The sequence below is a fragment of the Paramisgurnus dabryanus genome, chromosome 18 (assembly GCF_030506205.2).
Source record: "Paramisgurnus dabryanus chromosome 18, PD_genome_1.1, whole genome shotgun sequence".
Classification (NCBI taxonomy): Eukaryota; Metazoa; Chordata; class Actinopteri; order Cypriniformes; family Cobitidae; genus Paramisgurnus; species Paramisgurnus dabryanus.
Genome location: NC_133354.1, coordinates 28,311,417 through 28,324,329, shown reverse-complemented (window position 1 = coordinate 28,324,329; position 12,913 = coordinate 28,311,417). Strand labels below are relative to the sequence as shown.

Here is a 12,913-nt window from a genome sequence, read left to right as displayed (position 1 = left end):
GAATAGTCTGTGGATGAGTGTAGCAACAAACAGAAAAAACGTCCATCTGTATTGTGAATCTTCGTCTTTGTGTCTGAATGTAGATGTTGTACTGATGATGAGTATATTGATAATCTTTAATATGGCCAAATGTAGGGCAGTGGGCAGTAGCTTCCCTTTGTATGCCTGCGGAAAAAGAGTGGATCAGTCGTTCATTTCATCAGATAGTAATAGAGTAAATGAGAAGAGAGGTGGGTGTCTGTTTTTTTCAGGTGACGTACAGGGCACAGATGGTTTAGTGACTGTCAAACAGACTTGTTATAATGATATGACCTCAGACCCCACAACCTCACATGCACATTAAACATCTCTATTAAGCCACAGCTTCACATGTTTAGAGGGCTGACTCAGCCTAATATTGGTCTTTGTACATTTTGTTTGACCATTGTTATTAATTGTTTATTTGAGAAAAACATCTTTTGAGAGTTTCTGCAGTCTAATGTTTACGTAGCAGAGCCAGTGAAGCATCAGTTTATAAACACAAGCTCAACTACGTGCAGATGAAATCCATCTTTTGTATGGATTAGTTCACCCCAAAAATAAAAATACTGGTTATTTGGTCACTCCCATGTCATCCAAGATGTTTATGTCTTTCTTTCTTTAGCCAAAGATTTATATGAAATTATATCCTGGCTCCTCCTGGCTTCATACTGGCATGAACAGAATCAAGAAGGTCTAATAGTGCATTCATCCATCATTAAAGTAATCCATATATAACCCAGCGGGATAAAATGACAATGATCGTGAAAAAAACAAAATTCATATTTTGAGCTTTAATCGATAGTTAGGGCTACTGAGGCATTTTTCAGTAATGTTATATTTGAATTTTTGAGCTCATAAAAAATAATGTTTGATTATTTGTTATGTAAAAAAAACCATTTTTTGCGCATTTTTTATTGGCACAATTTCACACAAGTTTATAATTAGGAAATATCTATAATACGCTAAAATGATATTCTGTATATGTGTTTTAAATTTAAAAAAATTTAATTTCTTGTTGAAAAATAAAGAAAAACTGTGTTTAAAGGGGACATTTCTTAAAGGAACAGTATGTAATAAATGTATATCAATTAATCATCAAATGGTCCTGATATGTCACTAGACATTAAGAAATCATTTTCATTTCAAATACTTATATCACTGACAACAGTGCTCTGGCCAGGATATTGTCATTTAAAAAGTGGAGTTGCAGCCCTCAACTGATGTTTATGTTGTCATTTTGTGTATTGGCCACCAGTTGGGTGATTGCAGTACCAGTTTTAGCCACAAATTTTGTGATTGCAATACCAGTTTTGGCCACAATCCTACATACTGTTCCTTTAACACTTTTTTTAAGGTGCCAAATAAATCTTTGGTGTCCTCAGAGAACATTTGTGAAGTTTTAGCTCAAAATACCATATAGATAATTTATATTATCATGTAAAAATTGTCACTTTGTAGGTGTGAGCAAAAATGTGAAATTATTTGGTGTGCCTTGTTAAAATGCAAATGAGTTGATCTCTGTACTAAATGACAATGCCGTGGATGGATAGTGCAGATTAAGGTGTGGTATTATCCCCTTCTGACATCACAGGAGGAGCCAAATTTTAGTGACCTATTTTCACACGCTTGCAGTGAATGGTTTACCAAAACTAAGTTACTGGGTTGATCTTTTTTAACATTTTCTAGGTTGATGGAAGCACTGGGGACCAATTATAGCACTTAAACATGGAAAAAGTCAGATTTTTCTGATATGTCCCCTTTAAAACAAAGTCATATATTTGGTTTATTTAGTTTGCCATGTTTTTGTTGAGAAAAACAATTACATTTACCGCTCCACATTTTTCCAGAACCAACAATAGCTGGATCTAATAATAATATCTGGATTATTTTACAAATAATGTAAGCTGACTTACTTATTCCTTATTGCTGACTGTACAAAGTAAGAAACTTAATTAAACAACACCTCGCAAGTAATATGGCTGCATGTTGTACTACTGTTTACATCTGCAGCTCTCCGGCTCAAACTAACCACAGAGTGTATAATATGTGCCGCTCTCTGTGCCGTTTCATTCTCTCTGTCTCACCTTTAGCTCTGCATTGTTTAAATTAAAAATACTACAGTAACAGGAAGCTTACAAAATTATGATACGGTGATGCGGGGCACGTCTAAATAGAGACAACCCAGCGGTGTAAAAACTCTAAAAAGTTAAATTATTCAGTGTTTTGAATGTCCAGAATGGTTAGAAATGCATACAAATATATTTTACATTGAAATCTGTAAAAGACAGTAAAGATGAAGTGAAAACGCATTAAATAATTATTGCACATTGAATATTTGACTATTCGTGCACATCCCTAGTTACGACGCATATGTAATGTAAACATGCTCATGACTGTGTTTCATCACAACTCATATGACAACTAGTCCTGAGACACGCGAGAACCAATTTACTTTCACGTGCCGCCATATATGAATCTAGTAGGGATGGGACAGTATGAAAATTTTATATCATGATTATAGTGACCAAAGTTATCACGGTTGTCAATGTTATCATGGTTTTGTTAAAATGAGATGGAAATGTTTAAAAAGAACTGATACACACACTGAAAACGTTTGAACAAGTTTTTTTTTTGAAAATCACAATTTAATATTTCATGTCCCTGAAATTAATTTTGTGGTAAAAAATCTGTCTTATAAGTTTACCGTGAATGAATAGAATACATTATACCTTAAATGTTGCATGTGCGCGCCTACGTCAAACTGATTCTGGCTGGACAGGATTTACCTCGAGTTTTCAAAATCACGGTAATCAAACACGGTTGTAATGATAATTAAATTTTTTAACGATAGGACTTTTTATCGTGGTTAATCATGAAACCGGTAATTGTCTCATCCCTAGAATCTAGAGTTGTTATTGTCTGTTTTCATTACAGATGTGTATTGCCAAAAGCTTTAAAATATGAATCATGTTTTTCTCACAAACGTATCGTATGGATTACTTTAATAATGGATGGATGCCGTTTTAAAGCTGAAATGTTGACGCCCGGTTTTGTTAAGGCATAAGACAGCTGTGTGCAGACATGACTAATTATAAATAGTTTTATGAAAATCCTAAATACCTGGTAAATTACAAATAATGAGGTTTGTTTTTTGTTTTATCTTCTTGTTTGGTGTATCTATATGAAATTCTTCAAAATGTCTCATTTGTTTTACGGTAGGGTCTGAAACAACACTTGGGAAATGTTATTTATGTGTAGTGTTCCTTTAAGATCTTTTAAGGTCATTTAAGTTTTTAATTTATTACTGGTGTCATTTTATTTAGCACAAGCTCTTTAATTACATGTTGAATCTAAACCATAATTCCTCTTGAGTGTTGAAACCTCATATTTAATTCATTCCATATCTGGTAAGCTTGCTGAAGGATAATGGATAAGACTGAAAACATACATGACACATTGTGAAATGTACTTTTCTCTTCTTTAGGTGAACATAATCCCTATTATTGCTAAAGCTGACACAATTTCCAAGAGTGAGCTGCACAAGTTCAAGATCAAAATCATGAGCGAGTTGGTTAGCAATGGTGTTCAGATCTATCAGTTTCCCACAGACGATGAGGCCGTCACAGAAATCAACTCCTCTATGAATGTAAGTCATGTGCTGTTTGTTATTTCATAATGAACACTTTGTGTAAAGCAAACTTTCATTACTCACTTAAATGACGGGAGAAACTATGTAGGCCAAACTATTATGTTTTCTTCTCTTCATTCGGTGTCTGTAGTTAGTTTTTTTTTGCCTTGTTAAGCTTCAAGCCAGAGAGAAAATATCTGTTTCAAGCACGTTATATCCCATTAGATCAGAACTTATTTCAGACCTTTTCTTAACTGATATTTGTCTCAATATATGTTAAGGTAGAGTTAAAAAAAACTTGATCTTGCTTAACTAATCCCATTCCTGAACTGACAAGAAATACAACTGTATACCTGTTTGTTGCTTGGCTTTGTGACTCATGGCTTTTAACTAGAAATTATTTTGCTGGTTTGAGCCCCATAAGGAGCAACTGTAGTCCTGAACTTTAAAGGTGCTCAAACTCGATTGTTTCCTCCTCCTTTTGTAAACCTTGTGCATGCAAAAGACAGCAGGAAAACAGACCAATATCATAACACAGACTGTGACGTTACAGTCGAGATGTACGCCCCAACATTAAATTACACATTAAATAAATTACAGTGTTGTTACAATGATAAAAACAAAGTTGTGACTGCTGAGTTAGCGTTATATGCTAGTTAATGCTATATGCTAGCATTTAGGCTAAAGTTTTACCATTGACGTTACAGTTACGTTTTGCCGGTCCATACAGAAAAAAACACAAATTTACCACTCTCAAACGTCCATTTACAATCTCCAAACAATTGATTATTCCTCAAAACCTGTATCTTTGTCTGATACAGACTAAAACATAAGATCGGTTGCATAAACATAGCCGTGACATTAAGACTGCGTCTTAAGAATGATTCTGACTAACTAGCAATTAGTTACGGCTAATCAGTCTTATTATTTGGATTTAAATTAGACCAATCTACCTTTCTATGTAACATACTTAAAACAGTTATGATCAGTCTTGGAGAAAAAATTTCATGACTAACTTTTAAGACAGTTTTATGCAGCCGGCCACTGTTTACACACACGGAGCTACTGAAGGAGCTGCTCTGAAAAAACAGCCAATCAGAGCAGAGCTCAACATTATTATTCATGACCCTTTCAAATAAGGTAATAATAGACCATTTCATTCTAAAGGAAAATCCTAGGGTTGTATGGACATATACAAGATATCAGAGAAAACTTCAGAGAAAATGTTTACATATAATTTCAATGCACTCTTTGGCACCTTCAGGGCCATGTGCAAAGCATTTTTATGAATGCTCCTCATTCAAAAAGTATCAATGTGCTTTTTATTTTTTAAATAAACTTTTATTTATCACACGCAGAAAAGTTTAAGAGCCAGTGCTTTAAACCAAAGGAAGATTACCTCAGTAATGACTTTACTGTAAAAAAAAACTTTGAGTAAAAGTTTCTATAACATTTCTCACAATAAAAAATCATCAAAATTTACATTGTGAGTTGTGTAAAAGCAAGATTGATGCTCTTGGGTATTAGTAAAAATGCTGTGAAACAGGAAATCACGTTACTAAAGTTGTGTTGAACCTTTTGGTCTTTATTTTAGGCCCATCTTCCGTTTGCTGTGGTCGGCAGTGTGGAGGAGGTGAAAGTGGGCAATAAGACAGTGAGGGCCAGGCAGTACCCATGGGGTGTAGTTCAAGGTGAGTGTCACAGATTCTGAATGATCTCTTATTAAACATATATCATGGTTTTACTACACTAATGCCAACTGTAGTTCAATACGGTATTTGCTGTAAATAATCTAGTAATATTTTAGTAATAAATATCGTTTTAAAGTCGGAGCTGATGGTGTTGTGGACGGTGCTCCAACATATGGTGCAGACGCACTTCTGGCGACCTGAGTTCGAATCCCGGCTCGAGGTCCTTTGCCAATCCCATACCCCTCTCTTCACCCTATACTTTCCTGTCATCTCTGAAATTACTTTCTATCAAATAAAGGCAAAAATGGCCCAAAAAATAACTTTAAAAAAAATATCATTGTAAATTGGTAATAATGAGTCATCCATGGACAACTTCTGAAGATGTGCTTTTCAAAAACATGTTTTTGTTTGTTAATACCATAAACTGTAAAAAGATGGACGTAGTGTCCGTGACGTCACCCATAGGCTTCTGAAGATCGTTTTTGAAGCTTAAAGTAGGCGGTGCCTGCCGTCGGCATCTTGGCTGCGCATCACCGCGCTTCACTCGCGGATATCCGAACATGGGTAAAGAGGCGGGACATGGGTGAAGCTGAGGTGGCTGCTTGCTGAAACCCCGCCCGCCTAGGTCAACTCTAGTGACAGCAGTGGCCGTTCAACCGTCACTCAAGTGGCCACGCCCTTAATTATGCAGAACTTTAAGGTTTAATATAATTTAAACGGATAAGTTACAAAAAAAATTTCACCCCCGTCATAGTTTTCAAGAAGGGAAAAATTAGGTATATATAGACCAAAAACACTTTTTGTACCAGGCTGTAAACATATTATTTTCTGCTGTAAAGTTGGGCATTTTAACATGGTGGTCTATGGTAATTGACTTCCTTTTGGAGCCAGCCTGTAGCGGCCAGTCGATGAATTGCAGTTTAAATCACTTCCATATTGGCTTCATCACAGAGATCACTGTAATAATACTCATATAGAAATATGTTGTCCTAATATAAATATTTAAACTATTTTGGCGCTTTGAGAAATGGTTTTAACTGTGTGAAAATCTGACAGTATGACTGTGTAAGAAAGGCATTCATAGATTAATAAAGGCTGGAAACTCTGTGACTTTATGGTGATTCTCAAACATTGCAGTTTGTCAACCTTTTAGCTCAACCTATGGTTAGTTGTATTGTCAGAACATTCGGATGATTTTTTTTGCAATTCCTTGTGCCGGCTGTGGCCTAGAAGTGACACAAGTAACCCTTAAGGAGTGTTTATATTTATTTTAGATTGTTGCGGTGTAATCCAGAGTTAATCTGTCACTGGTGAATATCATGAGCTAAATATGTCAACCACACTGGGAATTTTATTGAAATCCTACTCTTCATTTTCTTCATCTCTTCAGCCCCCTGAGGATGTTGGTTGAGGGTTGTTTTACTTTCATGTGAAACTCATCAATCAAAGCGGTGATAAATAGCACTATAGACAGGGTCTAATGATGCCGTGTTCTCACAGATGTGCCACAGATAAGGTCACATCATTAACCACAAATGTTTTTCAGTCTAATTAGCCGTTTGGCTTTAGTAAAGACTCAGACTGCATCATTCACAGAGACGCTTTTAGTAAAGCTGTAAGTCTCCTAATGTTGTAATGAAACTTCATGTCGTAATGAAATGAATGTATTTACAAAACACATGCATATGAAAAACACCACAATGACTACACAGTTAAGCATGTACCCATTTATGTATTGTTGATAAAGACATTGCGAAAACATAATCAGAAATTTAAATTTAACAGTTAATGAGGTTTATGTAATAAAATTACATTCGTCATCAATCCCTTTGGTGGCACAAAAATGATAAAACACACCAAAAACTTACACAGAAGACATTTGTTATACCAAAACAAAAAAGTATTTTTTGGGGAGGTAAAAGAGGACGAGATATGGAATAGCATCTCATTTTATTCAAATTAAAAATAGTGCACACTTTTATCGTTTGCTAATTGCGCTAGTAGCTGTTTTGCTAATAAAAATGTGCACTTTTCCTTTAAGAGTGGAATGCTAACAAAATAACATTGTAATAAATCTTAAAGGGTTAGAAAAGAGGTCCTAAAAAAGAAACATTGAGGCAAATTGAGTGCCATTTGAACTTTAGCTAAGGCCTGCGTTAGTTCAAAACACTAATGCTCTTGTAAATGTTACAGCACTATCTGCTAAAGTGTTGTGTCCTGACAGTATGACAGATGGATAAACGCTGGTATTTCTTTTCTTTCTGCTATTTTTGGCTCTTGTCTTTGGGGACGGTGGCTCCCGGGAGTCTTTTAGTCAACAGTCAGTAAATTGCTCTCAGGCTCTCGAATGTGGAATTCGATCCGAGCGAAACGCCCATTCAAGACGAACTATGCAATGCGTTTTGTTACAATTCTTCTACCATCCACCCCATAATACTCCATGCAATCCATAAGAATCACTTTTCTAAGCAATCGACGTTGACAAAACCACTCCGCCCCTCACATTTATCTCAGTAAAGTCCATCTTGACCGATGTCATATGAAGTTGGTTATTTGTAAACTTCTCTTTCACTGATATCACTCAACAGGAAATGCTTTTGGTTAACCGTGAGAAAGTTCACAAATGTACTAAAGCAGGACTCGGCTAACGTGATGGTTTAACTAAGGTGATGCTCGCTCTGCATGACATTTTTCTTACTTGCATAGGAAACTTTATCTGGTAGGCGCTGATCTGAGACTCGATTAAATGTTTTGGCATTACAGTAAAGTCCGGGGAGGATCTTCTCATGAAGACACTAGCATTATTATATCCAGATGGGTAAACTTAAGTAGCCTTTCATAACTGCTTGACTTCCTGCAAATGTTTGGCCTGTTCTCAAGAGTAACTTCCCATTTCACACCTAACTTTAATAGACCGCTAAAGCAAGCATCACTATTACTGTAACACCTACTTAGCTTAAAGGTTACTTGTTTCACGCTGAAGGAGGAACTTGTAGAGACCAAAATATCTTTGTGCGTTAGGGTGTTGTAAACCACCAAACAACACCTTAGCGTACTAATTCAGTTCATTTTGCAATGACACATTTTGCATAAGGTGTATTGTTTAGAAAAATAATACATTTTGTGTTATTTATAAGTGTGGTGCCTCATAGGCTGCATTTACATTGCAGGTCTTGATGCCTAACTTTTTTTTTAATGCTCACATAATCTTTTACAAGCGACTTTTATAAGATATATATATATATATATATATATATATATATATATATATATATATATATATATATATATATATATATATATATATATATATATATATATATATATATATACACACACTATATATTTGCCAGACAATTCAAGGCCACACAGGAAGGAAAATTATGAGATATGCATTGAATGCAAACGAAGTGATTATGCAAGGATACAGAAATAAAGCTGTATAATAAACAAGACATAAAACTTAAGCCAAATATCAAAATTGCCCCATGATTTACTCATCCTTAAGCAATTTGAGATGTCCATCATCTTTCAGACAAACACATTTGGAGTTTTTTTACTAAATGTCCTTGCTTTCCCAAGCTTATAACAATAGAAACAGGGATCAGGAAACAACTTTTGACTTTAAAGCCCAAAATGTGCATCCATCGTTAACAAAAAATAATCCACATGGCTCCAAAGGGTTAATAAAGGTATTTTACAGGTAATTTATGCAATATTGTAAGAAAAATATCCATATTTTAAACTTCATTAACTACAATAACTAGCGTCCGATAACAACGCCATCTTGGACACAAGCGATTCACGCAAGAGTTTGAGCGTAGGGAGCATCGGTTGCCATAGGTGAATCGCGCAAGTACAAGATGGTGTCGGAAGGTAATTATTACAGTTAATGACACAGGAATATCTGATCTGGGTTGAGTTTCCTAAAAGCATTGTTAGCTAACTGTGGTCATTAATTCCATTGAACTCTTTTGGTAAAGACAGAACTGGCAACTGTAGTTGCTTTCAGGAGAAGCACCCCTGTCAGTCTGGTTACGTTACAGGTCCACTTAGATGCAAAACCCCAAAGTCCGACCCAAAACCTGAGCGGGTTCCGGTCTAAAAGTTTCACGAGTGCCTCGGACACGGGTCATGTATATAATAATAGCGGCATCAGGTCTTGAGTCGTTTACAATGAATGCATTTTTGCCGAACTGACCCGAGAAGACCCAAACTATCTCGAATGTGTGCCTCGAGTCCTTTTCCAACCCCTCCTCTGTTTGCCAAGAGCGCTTGCGACATCGTATGTCTGGCGGTAAGTTAATTTACGTTGAGCCAGACTGTTAGTCAATTTTGAATGCACATTTTACACGTCGGTGCCTTTTACATTTGGGATTAGTCGGGTAAAAAAATTGCAACTTTGTCGGGTAGGACTTTGGTCTAATTTTTTGGGGGGTTTGTCTCGGGTCGAGTTTTTCAGGTTATTTTGGGTCGGGTATATTTTTTTGGACCCGAGAAGACTTCTGTATGAGGCCTGAAACTGATCTGAGAATATCAGAACATGTGTGCGTTTTCCTGTTTACACATTTGTGGATCATATCCGATCTACTGTGCAGTTGTAGCCTAATGGTTAGAGAGTTGGGCTTGGATCCTGAGAATTTCCAGTTCGAGTCTCGTGGCCTGTGGGCTGTGACTGTGGTGCCCTGAGCCTAATTGCTCTCTGGACACTAGGATAGCTGCTTCCGTCCTGGTTGTGTGTTTGTGCTTGCATACTTGACAAACATGTCACTTTTACTTCACTTTTATTTGTGAGACATGAGGAAAAAAATCTGAATTGAGTCATCTCACCCATGCAGTGTAAATGCTGCCATAGTGTCATACTATGTGTGTTTTATTATGGTCAACATTCAAATGTGCATCTTTATTTGGTTACCAGTGACATTTATAAAGTGGATAACCGTGGCTGTGTGTATCTGTGTTCTTGGATCTTGAACACGTGGATCTTGTACTTGTGTGTTGCAGTGGAGAATGAGAGTCACTGTGACTTTGTAAAGTTGAGGGAGATGTTGATCAGAGTAAACATGGAGGACCTAAGAGAGCAGACCCATGCCAGACACTATGAGCTCTACAGACGCTGTAAACTGGAGGAGATGGGCTTTAAAGACACCGATCCAGACAGCCAGCCCTTCAGGTGAGTGACAGCCCTATATTATTATCTGCATGTCAAACTGACCCGCTTGGGTTTTATTAAAGGGATAGTTCATCAAAAAATGAATATTTTCTCATCATTTACTCACCCTCATGTTGTTACAAACCTGTATAAATGATTTTTTACTGATGAACAAGAAGGAAGATATTTTGAGGAGTGTTTAAAATCAAACCGATCATGAGCCCCATTCACTTCCATTGTAGGAAAAAGAACTATAGGAGTGAATGGGGCTCATGATTGATTTGGTTACAAACATTCCTCAAAATATCTTCCTTTGTGTTCATCAAAAGAAAGACATTTATGCAGGCTTGTAACAACATGAGGGTGAGTAAATTATTAATGTTGGGTGAACTATCCCTGAAACGTCAGACCTCAAAGTCTCAAAACCCAGTGCGCTAAACAATAGCTTTAAGTGTCATGGGGTAGATTGAGTCAGAATGTGACTATGCCAAAGATATTTAGGCAAGGTATACAAATACAGAGTTATTTACAGAAGCGACAACCACCTTCACGAAAAACTGTAAAGTGCTTTCTGCTTGAAGAAATACTTTGCCCCTGAAATGTTTTAGTTTCTGCTTGTCTGTTGTGCACCTATGGCAACTGATTTGTGTCCTAATAAGTCCCTTGGGGTCAATCTTTTGGTAAAAAACATGGTTCCCTTCATCTCAGTGGAATAAGATTTTGTGACTTTTCCATCTGTCAAGATTCATACCAAAAAGCTGGGCTTTTACCAAAAGAGGCCCTTTGGGGGTAAAAATGACCCTAATTGAAATGAATGGGAAATGCAAAAAAAAATCCTTTTTTTATTTGTCAAAAAAAATCTATGCATCCAGAATAAATCTGAAAGTGTCAACACAAAAGTAGGCCTGGTCCTAGAGCACAAATTCATTATAGAAAAGACATGCTCAATCACACACACAAACACAAACAGACACACACACACAAACACACAAAGGTATGACTGCCACAGAGAGTATTTTTACAGAATTTGGCAAAAAACAGCCACAGATGCAAAACAAAGATGTAAAATGGTGGGCTGTAATGCTCACACACATGCACACAAACACACACACACACACACACACAGTAAAACCTACACACACATAAAGACACAAACACACATGCACACACGCACGTTCTGGTTTACATGTTTTTTGGGGACATTCCATAGACGTAATGCATTTTATTCTGTACAAACTGTATATTCTATTCCCCTTACCTGCCCCATTCCCTAACCCCAACCATCACAGGAAACTGTCTGATACCTTAGATTTTCAAGAAACATCATTCTGTTTGATTTATTAGCTTGTTTCCTCATGGGGACATCAAAATGTCCCCACAAGGTCACAAAAATACTGGTATTCCTATCTTTGTGGGGACAATTGGTCCCCCCAACGTGATAATTACCCGGCCGTACACACACACACACACACACACACACACACACACGTGCGCACGCACACACACATTCACACAGACCCACACAACACTTACATTCAGTCAAATTTCTGTGCCATTTTGTTAAAACAGACATATTAAAATTCATCAAATACTAAAAAAATTCTACTGTTTTTTCTGTTTTTTCCTAATGTTTATATAAACATAAATTCACAAAATGTTTCACTAAAGTAGTGATGTTGAGCAGTTGGCCACATCCAGTAAAATGAATGGGTCTCAATGGGCATCTGCTGGTCAAAATGATTTATTTCCTAAACTGTAATTCTTTTGTTTTTTTTTTCTAAACACCAGATGACCATATTACATGCATAGCATCTAGATCAATATCTAAAAACAATTTAAATAAAATTTAGATCATAATGTATGTGCAATTTTCATAAAAATGTGATATTTTATAGGCAAGCTAATGGTGTAAAGGAATTAAGTGGTAAACAGGTACAAAATTACTTCAAATCTCCCAAGACACAGCATTAATGTATAGATGGGAAGTAAACAAAAAAATGATATATTATTTGTATCATTAAAAATGTATATATTTTTTGTAATCACTCTTTTAATTTCTGGGATCATTTTTACCCCAAGGAACTCTTACGTATACAGGAAGATAGGGGCTTATGAGGGTTAAAGTCATGTTTTATAATGGCATCTACTATAAGAGTTGTGTATGAATTTGTCAAATTGTGAATTTGTGTATGCAGGACCTACAGTAGTTTTCGATTGATCATTAAACTATGTGCACACCGCCAGCGACTAGCAATGCAATCTCATGTATTTCAAGAGAAACTTGGCATGAACAACAATTATCGTTGCTTGTCCAAGGACTCGACAAAGTTGAGAAAAATTAAACTTTATGCAAATGAAGTGGGTGTGAAGCATTCATATAAAAGCATATAAAATAGCAGTTTTTGTTGCAGATTATCTTTG

The 12,913-nt window shown here is 36.2% G+C and overlaps 1 protein-coding gene across 2 annotated transcripts in view; it reads left to right on the top strand.

Moving 5' to 3' along the window:
* The window catches only part of septin8a (septin 8a), a 29,505-nt gene that overhangs the window by 13,445 nt on the left and 3,147 nt on the right, over positions 1–12,913 (top strand). For both annotated transcript variants that reach the window (XM_065287551.1, XM_065287552.1), the window contains exons 5-7: positions 3,506–3,667; positions 5,244–5,340; positions 10,345–10,513. In XM_065287551.1, the coding sequence (XP_065143623.1) occupies positions 3,506–3,667; positions 5,244–5,340; positions 10,345–10,513 (428 nt within the window). The remainder of the gene's footprint in view (positions 1–3,505; positions 3,668–5,243; positions 5,341–10,344; positions 10,514–12,913) is intronic.